This window comes from Haliaeetus albicilla, chromosome 1 (genome assembly GCF_947461875.1).
Source record: "Haliaeetus albicilla chromosome 1, bHalAlb1.1, whole genome shotgun sequence".
NCBI lineage: Eukaryota > Metazoa > Chordata > Aves > Accipitriformes > Accipitridae > Haliaeetus > Haliaeetus albicilla.
This window is the reverse complement of record NC_091483.1, coordinates 71,420,470-71,437,683: the sequence shown is the minus strand read 5'-3', so window position 1 is coordinate 71,437,683 and position 17,214 is coordinate 71,420,470. Positions and strand designations below refer to the sequence as shown.

Sequence of the window (17,214 nt, the reverse complement as noted above, 5' to 3'; positions counted from 1 at the left end):
ATGTTGAGTTTTACTGTCAGTCAAAACATGATGCTTTTCAGTAGCTTGACACATCATTTAATGCAGTTTCCAGATCCTGGGCCAAATTTGCTTGCATTCTTAGAGGCAGCAGATACGAAGGATGTTGCTGGACTCATGTGGCCAGGAACTATCTACTCTGGATGTGAGGCATCTGCTGTGTCAGAAAGGAAAAGTTCCTGTGCTGTCCCAAGCCTTCCCCAGGGATCTTTGAGAAATTTTCCTGGGACAGAGCAAAGCTGTCCATATCCTTCCTCTCTGGACTATGCTGGTAGGCTCTGGCTACCTCTCTGCTGAATTCGCTTGAAGTCAGTGTTGTGAGCTTACTGCAGCTTGGTTCCTAGGAGAGCACTTTTGCTGGTGAGGAAGCACAGTCTAAAGGGGAACCTAAAAAGCTCCTTGGATGTTTTATTCATATTGAACTTGCTTTTCAAATTTTGCAAACATCTGTAACTGCAGCTGAGCTCAGCTGGGTGCTCAGCTGTGAAGAGATTCACACTCAGTCTTCTTGTGTAAAAAAAGATATGCAACTGTACTGGGTTGTTTTCGAGTCTATGTAGCTACTGTTTAAGAAAATGCAGACACGATTACTTAGAGGCTGCTATTGCACTGGCAGATGTACCTCACCTGCTTAATCTACACAGCTTGCGTTTTTTTCCTCTGTTTTAACAGGTGGAGAACACTTTGCAATCAACTACTCTGCACTTCTTGATGCAAAAGAAATGTGGGATGGCAGGGTCTTGACACTGCCTGCAAAGCTAACTTTCAGGAGTTCATCACAGGTACGTCCTTTACAATTTTATTTTGCTCTTCACAATTTTTGCAAAAAAAAAAAGTCTCCAAGGTGGTTCTTGTCTGCCTAAGCAATGAGGCCTGCATGTTATGAGGTTCTTAGGCTCTCTGATTGTTTACCATGAATTTACAAGTACATAAGATATTCTTCATAGTGTGGGAAGTCCTAGACCTCCATAAATAGGTGAAGTATGTTTGTGTGTTGTCCTGTAGCTTCTCTCTACTTTTTGTATTTCTCTCCCATTTGTCTATGTATCCTGGAAATAACGGTGTTCCACATACTTACGTGTGTATTCCTGTAGTGTGTGAAAGATTGAAAGTTTTGCCATATTTTTATCAGAAAATAATTTCTTTTAACCAAAAAACAAGTTGCAGCAAAGGAAAACCTCCTTGCTCATAAGGAAGTCACTTTTTTAGTATGAGAGTTGTGAAGCTCTGAAAGAGATTTTTCAGAGAAGCTGAGGAGTCTCCATCCTTACTGATTTTTAAGAATTTGGTTGCACCAGGCTCTAAGACAACCGGTCTAATGCTGGAGTTGGCCCAGCTTTGACTAGGAGGCAGGACTAAGGAGGCAGGACAAGTGGTTTCTTCCAAAGTAAAATTTTTCAGTTCTTAAATATGGCTTGTTATTTTTTCTATAGTCTTCATAATTGCATGTAATTAGAATGTGCAGATTTATTTTCATTTCAACCGCTGTATCTCCTTTATTTTACAGGAAAAAATGTACAATGTGCATGAGAGTGGTACTGGAGTGGTAGAGATCAAGGCTTCAAAAACCAGGGAATTCTAAGAATAAAGACATAGGCACTGACTGTGGCTCCTGTTCTGTGCATTTTTAGTCAACCCAGATTTTATAGGCACAGAATAATGTAATTCTGTGGGCACTGGAATATGCCTCTGTGTGATTATAAGGGGAGAGTATCCCACAGAGCAGCTGCTTCCATGTCTGTTACCACTAAGTACACTGCATTTTCCTATCAGAATTATTGCAGCTTTAAGCTTAATGAGAAGTATAGCTTATCTTCCAAGGAGAGGCTTTTCTAGAGACTCTGGGCTGTTTGCCATGGATTCTGCTCGTTGTTTTTTAATACATGTAATATTTTTATATCTCAGAATAAAACACATCTTGTATCATTGACGGCATCGTTCACCATAACTGAAGAAGAAAAGACTAAGGTAAATTCTATGATTTGCTATTATGTTGACTCTCCTGCTTAAATTTATGGACAATCTAAACTAAATCTTAGGAGCAAAGAATGTACTTATGCACTTATATCTCATCACTCAGCTACTGACTATTAATCATACACAAGTTCTGCCTTCTCTGATTTTAAGAGGAAGAAAACAGGAGTCAAGATAAGGGGTCTTTGTTGTCTTAAAGCAGCAATATTTAGTATGGAAATAAAACTTCCATTATATTCCTAGCCATGTTTTTTCATTTGAAGAAGTGTCCAGGCACAGAAAACTGTAATGAGGAATGCTCACCTGCTCCTGTGCCTAGCCACCATGAGAAAGCTTTTTGCCTTTCCAAAAGGGTGGAGTTATCTCCAGCTATTGAGAAAAGGTTTGTGTATCATGCTGATACACAAACCAGAAAATAGCTGTGTGGGGAGCCTGAGAAATAGAACTGCAGTAAAAGAGATGTAGTTTATGTTTGCCTTTCATTTTTTAACTAGTCATCCTTCCAATATGACTTTCTGTTCTTGGCTTCTGAATTAACATGGTTTCTAAGAGGCCAGATAAACCTTCAAAATTACATTGATTGCAGCAGTGTTTCTCTTCTAGATAATTTTTTATTAGAGAACTCCTCACTGTATACATCAGTTTCATTGCTAGAATAATCTCTTCACCAAACTAGTTTTTCTCCCCTAACCCCTCATTACCTTGACAGGCTGCTGTGTTGCAAGGGGTCTTTTTTTAAGGAGCTGTGCCTTGGTTGGCAAGAACAATGTGATTATTTGTGTTCAGGGAGAAGAAAATAGTTTGTTTCACCCCAGAACATTTTTGCCGTGGTTGTATCATTTGAAATCTAAAGTTCATGTGGATGGGGCTTGCCTGAAGAGGTCCTGAGGACTAGGCTGCTCATTCCTTCTATGGGCCTGTCCCATGAGTTCCTCTCCACCTTTAAAATCAGTAGTCTATCTGGAGATTGGGCACAGGGGCCTCTTGTTACTGTATTCTCTTTTGCTGGGGATCTCTTGCCCTCTTACCTTCTATTAGTGTTAACAGATGTAAGTCCAGACTTGGCTTTCTCATAATTCAAGATCAAGTGCCCATTCTGTTAAAATGAAAGCCAAAATTAAACATGATATAAAGTAAAACTACATGAGCTAGAGAACTCATTGTTCCTGGATAACGATCTAGTAAGATTTAAAAGGATTGGACATTTGTATAGCTAAGTATTATGCTTGGGATTACCATAAATGTATTTTTTGGAAACTCTTACTCTTGAATGTGTAAAACATGCAGTAGCTGACTGGGTTAGAAAAATAGCTTAATGAATGCTGCTTTTCTGTAGAGTTCAGTGTGAATTGATCTGCAGCAGTTGGCGATGTCTAAGCTAAGACTGTAAGCTACATTGGTCTTGGCCCACCATGAAAATTCTTGCAATCTATTACTATAGTTAAAACCTTTTCAGTGTGGGGTTTTTTCCAACTTGAACTTGACAGTTAGACCTCAACAAGTTCTTGGGGACTATTCCATAGTTAGGTAAAATTGGCTCAGCTGCATTTGAACTTACTAAGTGAACAGGGTTTATAATTAAAATGTGTGGTAAAGGTGTGTGGAGACTACTGTTAATTTTGAAAAATAAAGCTTAGAAATTGTGGAACACATCATGTTTCACATGCGTAGTATTGGCCTTTGGGCTGTGGCCAAGCATAAGGTGCTTCAGAAGGAAACCAGTTTGTGCAAGGAAATTACGATCAGCTGAAAGAGGTGTGATGTATTTCATCCATATCTTCAGCTGTCATAAATGCTCTCAATCTCAGATTTTATTTACTGAAAATCATTATTTATACCTGTTCATGGGTGTGATAAAGCTAACACACACGTGTGGCTAAATGGATACTAAATGTTGACTTTGGGGACAGAAAAGAGAAGAATTAATTATGTAGTCATGGCAGTGCCATGCTAAATTGGTCCCATCAGCTTGCACATGGTTTGCTTGCACACTTGGCTGCTGTGCTGTTCTTTAAAGTTTTACAAACCCTGTGGATTTTCCCTTCTGCGCTGCTGGAAGAAAGTGCTTGGTTCCATGTGACAAGGTAATTTTGTGGGTTATGAAAAAATGAGTGTTGCTCATCTGAGTGTCCATGCCAGATGTCTTCCCGCAGCACTTCAGGGGCTGTCAGTACTATGTGCCTCTGCCTTTGGGTGGTTTTGATGCTGAATGGGAAACTGTAGTGAAAAGGACAAAAGGAGATTCTCCCATCTAAGCACACTGCATGGGATGAATGATAATAATTACTTTGATCTGATTTTTACCAGGCTTGTTCCCTCAGCATCCTTCAAATCAGTGGCAACACAGCAGTTTTTCAAAGAAACTCTGGCCTGTGATGCTTCTTCTCACTATTGGGATGGCTTAAGCAGTTAGCTTAGGATACGGCTTTTGAGGCTTACTGTTGTGTCAGTAGTTTGAAGGTTGGCCTGCAGTGCCAACTCTGGTCCTATGCTGTGTCTTGTGCAGGGCTCTGGCACCTGCCCTGCACCATCCGCTGTGATCCTTTCAGATGCCATTAGGTGCCTGCTGTGTCGTCCTGCTTGGGTTTACAGCCCCCAATGACATGGACTGTCATTCCAGAACCCATTTTCTTTTAAGTATAAAAGCACAGGTAATTCCCTGTCCATTTTTCTCCATTGGAGCGTAACATCTGACAGAACCACCTGCCCTGATGCACACTGACTGCCCTGCCATAGGTCTCGCCTTTTACTTAGAAAGCAACAGGATCATTCCCAAGCCAGTGCTTTTTCTCCATCAGAATTTAACCAGCTTCATTTCAGCTTCACTGAACCCATAGCCTCACCAGATTCCTGCTTTCCCCAGAAGCCTAGAGAGACCCCTAAATTTCACAGAGTGCTTGGAAATTAGACAAATGCGAGTGAATTCAGCCAAATGATGAAGTGGTTCCAAAGCAGCATTTTTTTCCTAAATATTATCTACAGAATCTCCTGTTCCTTGAAAGTGGTGGGACCTCAGGCAGAGCCGTAGTGTGGCAGAGGTCAGTGAGAACCCTTCTGTGATTCCCTCCTGGCCACCCAGTGCAACTGGAGAACCTGGGGACAGCAGATTGACTTAAGAGAAATTACATTTTTTCCAAGTCACACACAGAAGTTTGTTGGCTCAGTGACCGTTCAAGTGGTATGGGCGAAACCCTTTTGATCTGTGAAGGGAGGAAACACTGGGTTATGGAAGGGAGTTAATATTCACATAATCATCTTTCAGATAAATTTAAAGATAAAGATATTTTGATGCAAAGTGATGCAGCTTTAACTGAGCTCATGGCAAGGAACTGGGGGCAGTGCAGAGTCAGAGTGGGAGAGAGCTGGTACTGACGCTGATGTAGATGTGTTGGGTGTCCTTAGTGGCCAGCCCTGGTAGAGGAGAGCGTAATGGAAGCAATTGCCCAAAGTAGTAGGAAGCTACATCAAGAAAAAACATTCAGACAATGTGTTGGTAATTACACATGGAACCATGAAATTAATGTGTTGCTCCTCTTTTTCTTTTCTTTCTCGTTTCTGTTTAGAACTTAAAGATATTGAATGGTATTAGAAGGAATTCAGCACATGGCTGGTTTACTCAGATATGTACTTAGTCCCAAAAAATTTTAGTGAACGCCAAAGTGCTTCAAGGGTTTCTTTACTTTAGACTAAGTGCATTAAAAAACAAAACAAAAAAACAAACCAAGCATACATCTATTAGTCAGAGCAATTGTTGATTCTATGTGTACGGTACTGTGAAGTAAACCTTGGATCTTCTTCCTGGAACTGTGCAAGTGCCAATTGTAGCCTGTATTAACATCTTGATGATATCCTTGATACTGACATCATCGCCCAATTCCACTGAAATGATGTTGAAATCAATGAGTGCTGAGCATCTCCAGCAGCTTTGAGGAGCTGAGCCTTCAAAACAACAAAGTCTGATGTGATACAGTTCCTTTCAGTTAGAGATATGACAGATTTTCAGTGTACAAAAATGTATCAGAGAGAAAAAAACTAGGCAGTAAAAGGATACAGTTGTGCTGTTAAATTGGAATAAATCCTTTTCAAATTGTGGACCATGTTTGATTATCGATTCCTATGCAGAATTACCGTTGACTCCATGGAATGCTCTCAGGTTTCTGCTCCAAGAGATGACCAAGCCCAGCTTGCAAGCAGCATGTTAATTATTTACACTTTCTAGCCCCAACAGAGTGATTAGTTTGTAGTGAAACATTATACTAATAGCTGTGCTATGTTTTTTCTCCAAAGATCGCAAGGAACTAAACAAACACTGAATTAAGTTTTGCTACATGGAGCATGAAGTAAAAATGAAATTTTAATGAAATTCAATTTAAAGATTAAATTAAGAGCTAAAGTGAAAGGCTTACAAAGTTGTTAGCTGGCTCATGGTTCCAGTGCTCCTGCTATTCTTTTCTGACTCTGGCTCATGCAGAAACCACAAGGGTGCACACAAATTGGGTGGTTTTGTCAACTGTCAGTTACATATTTATTCTGAACTCATATTGGTGCTGTTTCCCTATGGTGATTACTCAGTTTTATTGAATTGAGAAATGGCCATTAATTAAAGGTAGCCAACATTAGACTGATTTTTCAGAGCCTTTGAGAAACATCAAATGCCATCACTATCAATGAGACTTAGGAGAGTTTGGCAACACTGGAAACGAGGCTATTAAGTATAGGACACCCAAAAGTCACCCAAAATTCAGTCTGTGTGAGTTCTGTTGCTTGGACTTAGACAGGAATTTGGACTAGATTAACATAATGAACCATGCTGACTTGAAAATCTATGGAAAATAGACACTTTTTTGAAAATATTAATAAAACTGTAGTAATAATAACTTAATGCTGAGAAACCCTGAAGTTGTGTGAAGCCATTTAAAAAGAATTTACTATGTTGTTTACAGTTATATTCTTTGAGTCTGATCTTTTATATATTTAAAATATAGTTTTAATAACATGGTCTTTTAATTTCAGATTTCATACAGCCATGCCATCCACGCTTCAGGGTTCTTCATTGCTTTTTTTGTTTCTCTTATATTGACGTGTGCTGTTTTTTTCATTGTTCACCGAACCCAAATACTAAAATGGAGTTTCCTTAGTAAAAAACAGGTGAGTCATACTGTCTGTAACAGTACTTTATTTAATTTTTTTCATTGATCATATCTGATGATATAACTTCCTAACTAATACAGATTGTCTAAAGAGTTTTTGAAGATAAATAAAAAGCCACCAAGTGATGGATTGGATTCGCAGGTAAGGTAATCTCTACAACCTCTAATCTTTAGCACAATCAGATTTAGAGGGGAGTGTAAGAATGATAATCTGATCAGAAGAACTGCTGTCAGTACCTGGATGTTAGCTTCAGACTGGAGGGAGATCACCCTTTGGCTATCAGTTTCTTTTCAAATTCCTCCCTTCCTCCTCTTCTCTTCATCCCTCAAAATGAGAGGCAGGATGTCTGTGGGTTATAAGCAGTTGCCCAGGGAGTAGACTACTCACCTCCAGCACAGCAGACTTGGGTCCAAATTGTATTTCTGATTATTAGGAATAGGGATTTGAATTTAGGTCTCTTAGTTCCTTGGATGTGTCTTAATCTCTTGAGTGATTAAGCAAAACAGTTGGGTTTGGGGATGGAGCATTTTCAGTGCTCTTTATCCAAGCTGTGCAATTTTGGAGAAAGTATTTCAGTACATACTGGGATGGAGAGAGAAAATACAGAGTCTGATAAATATTCATCACGTTGGCCCAAGTTCCAGCCCTTGCTTCTATTAATTATTTATGTATTTATGTAAAGTGGAGCAACTTCAATGGGAGGGAGCTGGAGACCTCAGTCAGAATATTACAGTGATTGGAGCAGTCCTTTAAGAGACATGTGCTGAGAGGTTTGAACCCCTCCTCTGCTCGGATGGTGGTGGATCTCCCATCCCTCTGGACTGACCAGAGGAGCTCACAAATCACTTCCAGACTTATTTTCTGCAGTTGAAAATTACTCCATCAACAATTTTTATTTCTCTTAGGTCTGAAAAATTAATCCTTTTAAATGAAAAGGGCATGCCTTGTTTCTTTTTACTGAAAAAGCTGTGATAACAAAATCATAAAAAAGGGCCAGTTTTGTCCCAGCATCAGATATTTATAGTGGGGTTTTTGTATAGTAATTTCCGTCATACATAGGATTAGTTTTTCATGTTGTTCACCTTGTAATACTGTAATCTTGCCATATATAATTTGTATACTGTGGTAATTTTTAAAAAATTGGCCTAGAAAGTTTATAGTGGAAGATAACTTCCTAGAAGGCTTTCACAAGCCTACTGAAGTCGATGTAGAGTCTTCTGTCTTCTCCATTCATTTCTTCATTTGTATTCCAGATCAGTTATATACAAAAAGTTCAGCCTGAAAAAAAAGTAGTATATTTGATTTCAGGTACACACCTGAATTGCACTATCTCTTTATACCCTTTCCAGCTGTACAGTTTTATGATAAGTAGGAACATTCTCACCCAGAGTTACCTGCAATAGAATTAGATCAGATGCTCACTGTAAGTTTTTTTGTATAATCTGAAGCTTACTTAGTTCAAGAAGGCCAAGTGCAAGGTCCTGCACATGGGTCGGGGCAATCCCAAGCATAAATACAGGCTGGGCAATGAGTGGATTGAGAGCAGCTCTGCAGAGAAGGACTTGGGCGTGTTGGTTGACGAGAAGCTCAGCATGACCCAGCAATGTGTGCTTTTAGCCCAGAAAGCCAGCTGTATCCTGGGCTCCATCAAAAGAAGTGTGACCAGCAGGTCAAGGGAGGTGATTCTCCCCCTCTACTGTGCTCTCATGAGACCCCACCTGGAGTACTGCCTTCAGCTCCGGGGCCCCCAGCAGAAGAAGGACATGGACCTGTTGGAGCGAGTCCAGAGGAGGGCCACGAAGATGATCAGAGGGCTGGAGCACCTCTCCTGTGAAGACAGGCTCAGAGAGGTGGGGTTGTTCAGCCTGGAGAAGAGAAGGCTCCGGGGAGACCTTAGTGTGGCCTTTCAATACTTAAAGGGGACCTACAGGAAAGCTGGGGAGGGACTTTTTACAAGGGCATGCAGCGATAGGACAAGGGGTAATGGTTTTAAACTGAAAGAGGGCAGATTCAGATTGGATGGAAGGAAGAAGTTCTTGACTGTGAGGTTGGTGAGGCACTGGAAGAGGTTGCCCAGAGAAGCTGTGGATGCCCCATCCCTGGAAGTGTTTAAGGCCAGGTTGGATGGGACTTTGAGCAACCTGGTCTAGTGGAAGGTGTCCCTGCCCATGGCAGGGGGGTTGGAACTACATGATCTTTAAGGTCCCTTCCAACCTAAGCCACGCTATAATTCTATGGTTTTGTGTTTTTTTTTCTTTTTAGGAGATACGGCATGAACTCAGCCAAAATCACAAGCTGGAGCATTCTCAGTTTAATTCAGGTGATTTCTTTAGTGAAGATACAATTATGAACGACCAAATCATCGATATTCTGTCCTTTGAAGAATCTGGAAACATGCTTCAGGCTTTAGAAGAGTAAGAATTCACTGCTATTACATCACATTTATTACATTTATCATCAACTGAACCTTTGAATATGTTTTGAGTATCTGCCCTTTAATTTTTTTTTCATAGTGTCTGTTTACACATATGACTGCACTACCTTACATTTTTGAACTGTATTAAATAGCTGTCTTTGGGAACTGAAAATTGTATTTCATATTGTTTCACCTATAGAAGTCACAGCTCCATTTAGGCCTGCAAGTTTTCAAATCCAAATGAACATCTAGTTTTGCCACTCTGGGGTTCACTTAGTAAAGGGGAACACTTCTGCGTACAAGGAAATGTTGAAAGGGTATATTCTACTAAGGCTGAATACATTCTGCTTTCAAAAGGGTGGCTTTTCTCCTAGAAAAGAGAGCCCCTGCTGTGTGCCAGCATTGCTGTTTAGCAGCATATTTTGGAAACACCTGGATCAGAGCGTAAGGGGTGACAGTTCATAGTGCTGCCAGAAAGATACCACGTAGCTGTAATTGGAGGGACCACTGGGTAGAGCAAAGAAACTCTCCTGATGATGTTGAAAGGCCAGTGAGGGCTGTTTGACAGAAGCATGCCATTGTTAAAGGTCATCTATTCTTCAGCTGAATTTGATAAAAAGATCTGATGTGAGGACAGAGCAGGTTTTGTTTGTTCAGTCTTACCGTGAGCTCCTGGCAAGTCAGGTTACAGGCAGTATTACACAACTATAAAATCTGTAGAAGCTGAAAAGGAAAAGTTACAGGACCATGGAAGTACTGTTCTTTCTTAAAGGGTAACTAACAGCATTATTACCTCCTGCATTTCCTTGATAATTGGGATACTTATCTCTGTAATTTGCACATTGGTCCTTTCTTTTATAACTATATAGCAACTGAGGCTTTGAGAACACTTACCATGAAAATTATTCCGTGAATATTAAGAACATGATCAAATTCTTTTTAACTCGCTTTAGTATTAATTTATTTCAGGGATAGTGAATATCTATCTAGTTTGAAAAAAAAATGCTGGGCTATTTTCAGATGCATTATGGTTTAGAAAGGTAAATATTCTGGCAAACCTTTGGATAGGATTATATTTATAACTGGATTATTTCTAAACCCATAAAACAGGATTCATTTCTTAGTTTAAGTATGTATCCAGAGGCTTTAAGTTTTTTAATATTCTTAGGCAGTTAGCACAAATGTCTCTCTTGTTTCCGCTTCTTTCCTCACAGTTTCTGTTTTCTCTACCTCTAAGGAGGTAGAGCATTGCAGTGAATAAAATAGGTACCCATTAGCAAACAGTCATTAACCTTCTTCACCTTCTGAGTTAATCTTTTCCATCTTCCGGGATGAGGATGGTAGATGGACCACAAAGGCATCCAGGGTTACAGTGATTCCTGCTACGAAAGATGATTGAAAGGGTGATAGATGTTACTGTGAAGGGCTCAAATCAGCCTCTGATTGTTAGCAATGGGTGCTTGCTAATCCCTATTTAGATTATCCCAATTCTCATTTCTTGTAGTAGTTTTAAACTGGACCTTCTGATTCATTTACTGTTAGGAGGTGACACAGAGATGGACTTAACAGTATTTTTTTCTATTCTTTCCCTCTTTTTATTGACACTTACTGAATATGTGTATTCACTTACTACATACCTGTTCCTCTTCTCTCTTAATGGTGGTGCAGTTTATCTGTCTGAGTGAGTATCTCTGCAGTGTGAACTCCTACACCAAGTTTCCCTGAGTTCCCTTTTTCACTCCGTTGTGAAAAAGGGCACTTCTAGGGTACAATTATTCTCATCCTAAAGTAGACTTACAAAAAATGAGTCATGTGGCTGCTGTGCCCACTGACCCTGGAGCCTGGGCTGATTAGTGCACCTGTCGGGGTCTGGAGGTGAGTGAGATGAACCCCAATCTTTCAGGCTGGTTGGTAAAATAGGCTACAGCATTACTTTAACACATATGTTAGACACACGCAATATTCTTTCTGCTTTCTTCAGTAGGTATAATACACCACTGGTTTTATCTCTCATTGTTAACACTTTCATATGATTATTTAGCTTAGGATGCTTCCTCATCTCTTAAAGTTGATTCCTTATTTGGCGAGTTGGGGCAAAGCAGTCCTTTAATTTCCGATCTATATTCCTTAAAGGTTTCATTTTAGTCTTGCTCTTCATAAACCGTTTTACATTATCCAGGTTTTTAGCTGATTCCAAAGATAAAATACTGTACTATTGCCTTAGGAGCTTCTATGACAGTGATCTAGGCTAAAACCAGAATGGAGTAATCGTTCTCTTTACTGAATTACCTGCTTTAAGGATAGTAATTTGCAAAACGTAATGGGAAAAAGAAGGATTGTGCATTTGTAATTTATTAATGGATAATTGCAGTCAATTTGAATGGATTCTGTGCTTGAATGAAATGTAATTTTACTAATTGTGGTCACAATCAGTTTTTCAACAATATTGCATTTTGTTTTATTACATTTAGTGTCACCCAATAGAATAGTTGGGTGTTCTGTAAGGAGCTGAGGAATGAGGTTTGTATTGTCTTACAGGAGTGGCAGTATGCTGAGGATAAGAACTGGGCTTGTATTTTGAGTGCAGTTTTTTCGTGTCATATGTATACCACTATGAATTTTAGCATCATAATCTTGGGTTTTATTATTTGGGGAGGCAAAAGTGTAGGAGCTTTTGTTAGAGAGCTTTTGATACTTCAGACATTTTCAACCAACCAACAACATACTGCTTGTATGCTGGTTTGATAATTCCTTCTGTGCATGTATTGGTGCAGCTATGTGTCATTTTCTCTACATGGTATACATATAAGCTTGCCAACATAATTGATATATTCTGTTTAAATTGCACTGTGATAGTAAACATGGTTGGAATTATTCTGGTGCTTTGTTCTTTTGTCCAGACACAAATGAGAAGATTACTCAGAAAAGGAAGACCCACAGGATGTTTTTTTGTGCTCTTTATGACGTAAAGCTGTGTTAATGTCTTTTAGGAAGCGATAGTGCCAAATTGTTTAGCAAATACATTAGGAGCATGTGTTCAATATTTATGGACAGGGACGTCTTTGTAGTGTAGACGGTTTGCAATGTCAGGAGGATTGGCTAGAGAACAAAGCATAATTTTAATATTTCATAAGGAAGCTTCTTAGTTACTTATTTTGTGAGTTTTGTCTTAATAAGTCATATCCTTGACGTACATTATGCAGCAAAATAGCTTGGCTTTTATTCTCAGTAGGTTCCTTACTGTGTGTATTCCTGAATACTGGCCCATTGGCAATGAATACTAATGAGAAGAAGCTATATGATTTGAATATTTGATGTGTGCACTAGAAGATCATGTTCCAAAGCATTGTGGGTCTCTTTTTCTGTATGTCTAGAACAGAATATGAAGAGAGCTGAGCAGTTTGGGGTTGTGTCCAATTTGATGAACTGTGCTCATAGTCTCAGAAGATACAAATATGTTAAAGGCAACTTAATTTCTTTAAATGGCTTTCCTCTAGTACAACTTTTTCTTTTTCATCTTCATTTTGTACAGCTGTGCTTCCCTGAATTTGTCAAAGCTCTAGCTGAACTTGAACTTGCTTGCTGATACACAATACGTACTGCCAATTATTTTGGGAAATCACTAAGTAATATGTATGCATTGCAGCTGATTTTTTTTCTTATGGTAGAGGGCATTGAGGCCAATGTACTAGAGAACAGGGTCAAACTGGCTCCAGAGAGCCTGGACAGAAAAGTCAAAAACAATTTACTACCATATTAGAAGTTCACTTTTTCTTTCTAAATGTAAATTTCTTGCTGTATATCCCTATTTAATTTGCTATGTAGCAAATGTGTTGGTTTTTTTTTTAATCCTGAATTCAAATTGAAAGTAAGACTAAAAGATCACATTGTCATAGCAGCTAGACTTGAATATTCCTACATAGAAAATGGTGAGAAATAATTACATTGTTAGTACAAAAAAAATTTGAGGTGCTCAATTTCTTTATTTCATAACTTTTTAAAAGTGTAATCAAAATTATAGAATTTTTGAAGGGAAGCATATTCATTGCTCTGTTTTTGTGCAGTATGTACAATGCAGGAATACAACAGTAAATAATAACCACATGGATATAAAGGTAGGATACAGTGAATACCCATGGAATGAACCCCAAACCCTGCATCTGTAGTTCTGTGTTATGAATGCTGTTATAAACTTGACAAGTGTGTAAACTATACATTTTTTTCCATCAAAGAAGCTGAAATGCTTAATAGGTGAGAGGAGTCCATAAGACAGGGAACTGAAGAAAACAAGTAATATGAAATGAATGAACACTTATCTTTTTTAATCTAAAAAATGGCACTTTTCTTTGATGTTGGCTAACTATGATGAAATCATGTTCAGAATTATATGGGTCATTTCTGCTGTCCACTCAGAACAATTTATCTCATCCAGAAAACAGTCTGCTTTTGAGAGTAGTGCTGTTAGTGATGCTTTATTCCATATCATTTTGAAAGATTGATATCTCCTACCATTTCTGTCATCTGAATGCTCACCCTGTCTGACTAGATCAGAAAACTCTGTGTAGATAACAGCAAAGTTGGAACCTCCTTAGGCATTAATGCATAATGCATGTAGCCATAACATTTGTTTATGCTTTTGTTAGTATCCAGGCTGAAGTTGGTGTGTTTAAAATCAATGGTAAAATGCATGATGACTTCACTGAAAGCAGGACTGGAGTCTTTTTTATGCTGTTTTTGCATAGTCATTTTTCAGTGAAATAACATTTTCTGAGCTCTGTTGCAACAGCTATATTGTAGCTAGCTGTATTTTTTTAATTGGTTTGCTGAAGATCACTGATTTATCAATTTTCGTACTTTCTGCAATCAAAGCAGGGGTTTTCAGTCTCTTAAATGAAGGATTTTTCAAATGTTTTTTAAACAGGTTAACTTAAGAATTGAAGTACCTTCGCTCTCTTTATATTGCTGTGGAGAGTTAAAGGAATTTGATAGTGAAACTGCTGCCAAATATAGTGCTGAGACTTTTGGCAGGTTTTCATGAATCATTTTTTTTCTGGAGAGCTACTGGTCTCTTAGCTCAATTTATCATCTTTCTCAATTTGGGGAGGGGGTAGGGGGCTATATATCATGAGAATCCTATTTCTGGTTTTGTCAGCATTCTCGCTTTTTCTGGAAAGCTAAACTTAACCTGTGATTCATCCATGTGAAAGCATCCTTAGATAATCGTCACATACCTTTCTGAGCAATTTTATATACTGACGAGACGTCCTGTATTCTCTGTAGGCTCGTATTTGAGCTGTACCAAGTTTACACTTAGCTGTGTAAGTGTCACAGGACTGATGGATGAACTCCCCCAGTTCAGAGCTGGCTGTAGGCCAGTACAGCTACTGGTGTAGCACAGAGCATCATCAGACCTTCTATAACACAGGTGGGCTGTGCCCAGCCTGGCAGCGGGCAGAGACCACGGAAAGGCAACGTGCCCCGCTGCGGCGCAGGAGGTCTGAAGAATTTGGGTTTGGTAGCTGTTGGTGGCCTTTCAGACCTCATGCCATTACCGCTGCTTCTACTTTAGCACAGTTTTGGTCTCCTGCAAAGGTTTGTGCCTCGTTGTGCTGCAGCCTGTGTAAATCCCTGCCCCAAAGCGTTGGGCTGGACCCAGCCGGACAGCATGGGAAACAGAGGAGGGAAAAAAGGAGGGAGAGGCTGAAGGGAGGAAGCTATGGTACTGCACACAGGGTCTGCATTGACAAGGTAGTTTAAAAAAACCCTGAAAACCCAACAACGACAAAAAAACCCAAAAAACTAAACCAAAACACAGCCCAACTTGCTGATACTGTATTAGTAACCCCTCAATAAATGGATGACTTAGGAGACCAACCACATCTGCAGCTGAAGACCTTTGATGCCCATTATACTTGAATTGGCTTTCTTTGCTTACTGTTGCTAAAGCCAGCACTGCAGGTACTGTTTTCTGGCTGTGTGATTCTCCCTGTCCGACCCTCTCTCCATCTTCACTTCTCTGAAGTGTGACAAGGCAACACGGACCATAACGCTTCTTTTTTGTTCTCCTTTTCCCTTCCTCACTGGAGCTGTCCCGTTGGCACTGTGCCTGTGGGCGCAGGAGACATGCTGCTGTGGCTCAGGCACTAGGAGCGGGTGCCACCGGGCTGGGGCCAGTCGTGTGTCTGTCTGTCCTTCCCCAGCTGCGTTCCTCTCTCCAGCAGGAGCTGGTGCAGCTGCTGTGCTGTGGTGCTCCATGGCTGCAGTGGGGCATCCAGGACAGTGGAGACAAACCGTCCACAAACGGCCCAATGAAGGTTGGACTCAATGATCTTGAAGGTCTTTTCCAACCTAAATGATTATGATTCTAAATTACATGCTTTTCGGGAGTGTTGTGTATCACAAAGGGATGCTTTTGCAGAAACTGCTACCACAGGACTCCAGTCTCCTCTGGATGCTGTTGTAATACGTATGCTACTAATTGGCTACCATTTGCAGATGGGAGATGAGTCTTCTGAAAATGATGGGTTTTTCTGTTTTGGTGAGAAAAGGTCACCGAAGGGGAGTTTGCTTGATGTTTCTCTCCCCTTTAGACTTCAGAAAGTTGTGTCACAGTAGTTTCTTATCTTTGGGAACTCTGAATTCATTCAAAAAATGTGTCAGAAAGCCATTAGTTCATTTTAGGACTGTTAAATTCAGCAGCTGTTAATTCTCCTGTTCAAAAATTCCCTCTGTGGGCCTCTAATTTGAATAAGACAACTTAAAGACACAATTATTTTGTAGTTAATGAGAGGTTTCCTTTTTTGTGGTGTGGTGTGTTGTGGTTTTGGGTTTTTTTTAATTAACTATAGTTATTTCTTTCCTGACCCTACCTGCTTTCCTCTATTCTTTTATTAGGTCTGTGGAGGACATCAGATGCTCAGGTACTCTCTCTGCTTCTGTGTGTTTGGCGTCTGGGATTCTCCTCTCCCAGATCTTCTCTGACAGATCTTTAAATCCTCTTCCTCTTCAAGTGAGTGAAAAATCTTTACACTTGCTGTTTACAGTTTCATTTTCTACATGTCTGTTCACCTTTCCTCCCCCCACACTTTTGTACCACCTGCCTTCTGTACTCTCCTCATCCTTTCTCTGGATGCTTTGTCCAACAGAAGCTTTGATCTTGTACATCAGTAGGTTGCCGTCTGCTACCTGTACTTCATTGGCTTTCATGTTTCTATTGTGCTGAATATGCTCAGGAAGAGATGCGAGACCTTTTAAACATGAATTGCTGTAACAAGCAGAGTGCAGAGCATTTAAAGCAACTTACTAAATCTACCTTGGTTCCAGGAGGCACAGTGTCAGGTTAGGATTTTTTTTTTCCTAGGTGTCACAAAACATTGCGTATTTAATCTGGATGATTGTAAACATTGTTCTTCTGATGGACTTGTGCCTGAAAGCATTTGGTCTATTATATGTGTGGGATTCCTGTCCTGTACTGACTGTTGGTGTGCAAGCAAGACGATATTGATGCAGCTTGTTAAGGCTGCCCTCAACCTCTCATTTGGAGTAAGAGCTTGAAGTCAGGTTTCTGGTGCATGTGATGAGCTTGTCTCACTCCCACTGGCTGCTGGGTGGAGGAGGCACCCGAGAAGAGCACATCACATGGAAGGTAGATTTCA

The 17,214-nt window shown here is 39.9% G+C and overlaps 1 protein-coding gene across 5 annotated transcripts in view; it reads left to right on the top strand.

The window, feature by feature from the left end:
• The window catches only part of EVC2 (EvC ciliary complex subunit 2), a 79,946-nt gene that overhangs the window by 18,494 nt on the left and 44,238 nt on the right, over positions 1-17,214 (top strand). For all 5 annotated transcript variants that reach the window (XM_069793801.1, XM_069793810.1, XM_069793795.1 and 2 more), the window contains exons 6-9: positions 691-800; positions 1,924-1,986; positions 7,006-7,140; positions 9,406-9,557. In XM_069793801.1, the coding sequence (XP_069649902.1) occupies positions 691-800; positions 1,924-1,986; positions 7,006-7,140; positions 9,406-9,557 (460 nt within the window). The remainder of the gene's footprint in view (positions 1-690; positions 801-1,923; positions 1,987-7,005; positions 7,141-9,405; positions 9,558-17,214) is intronic.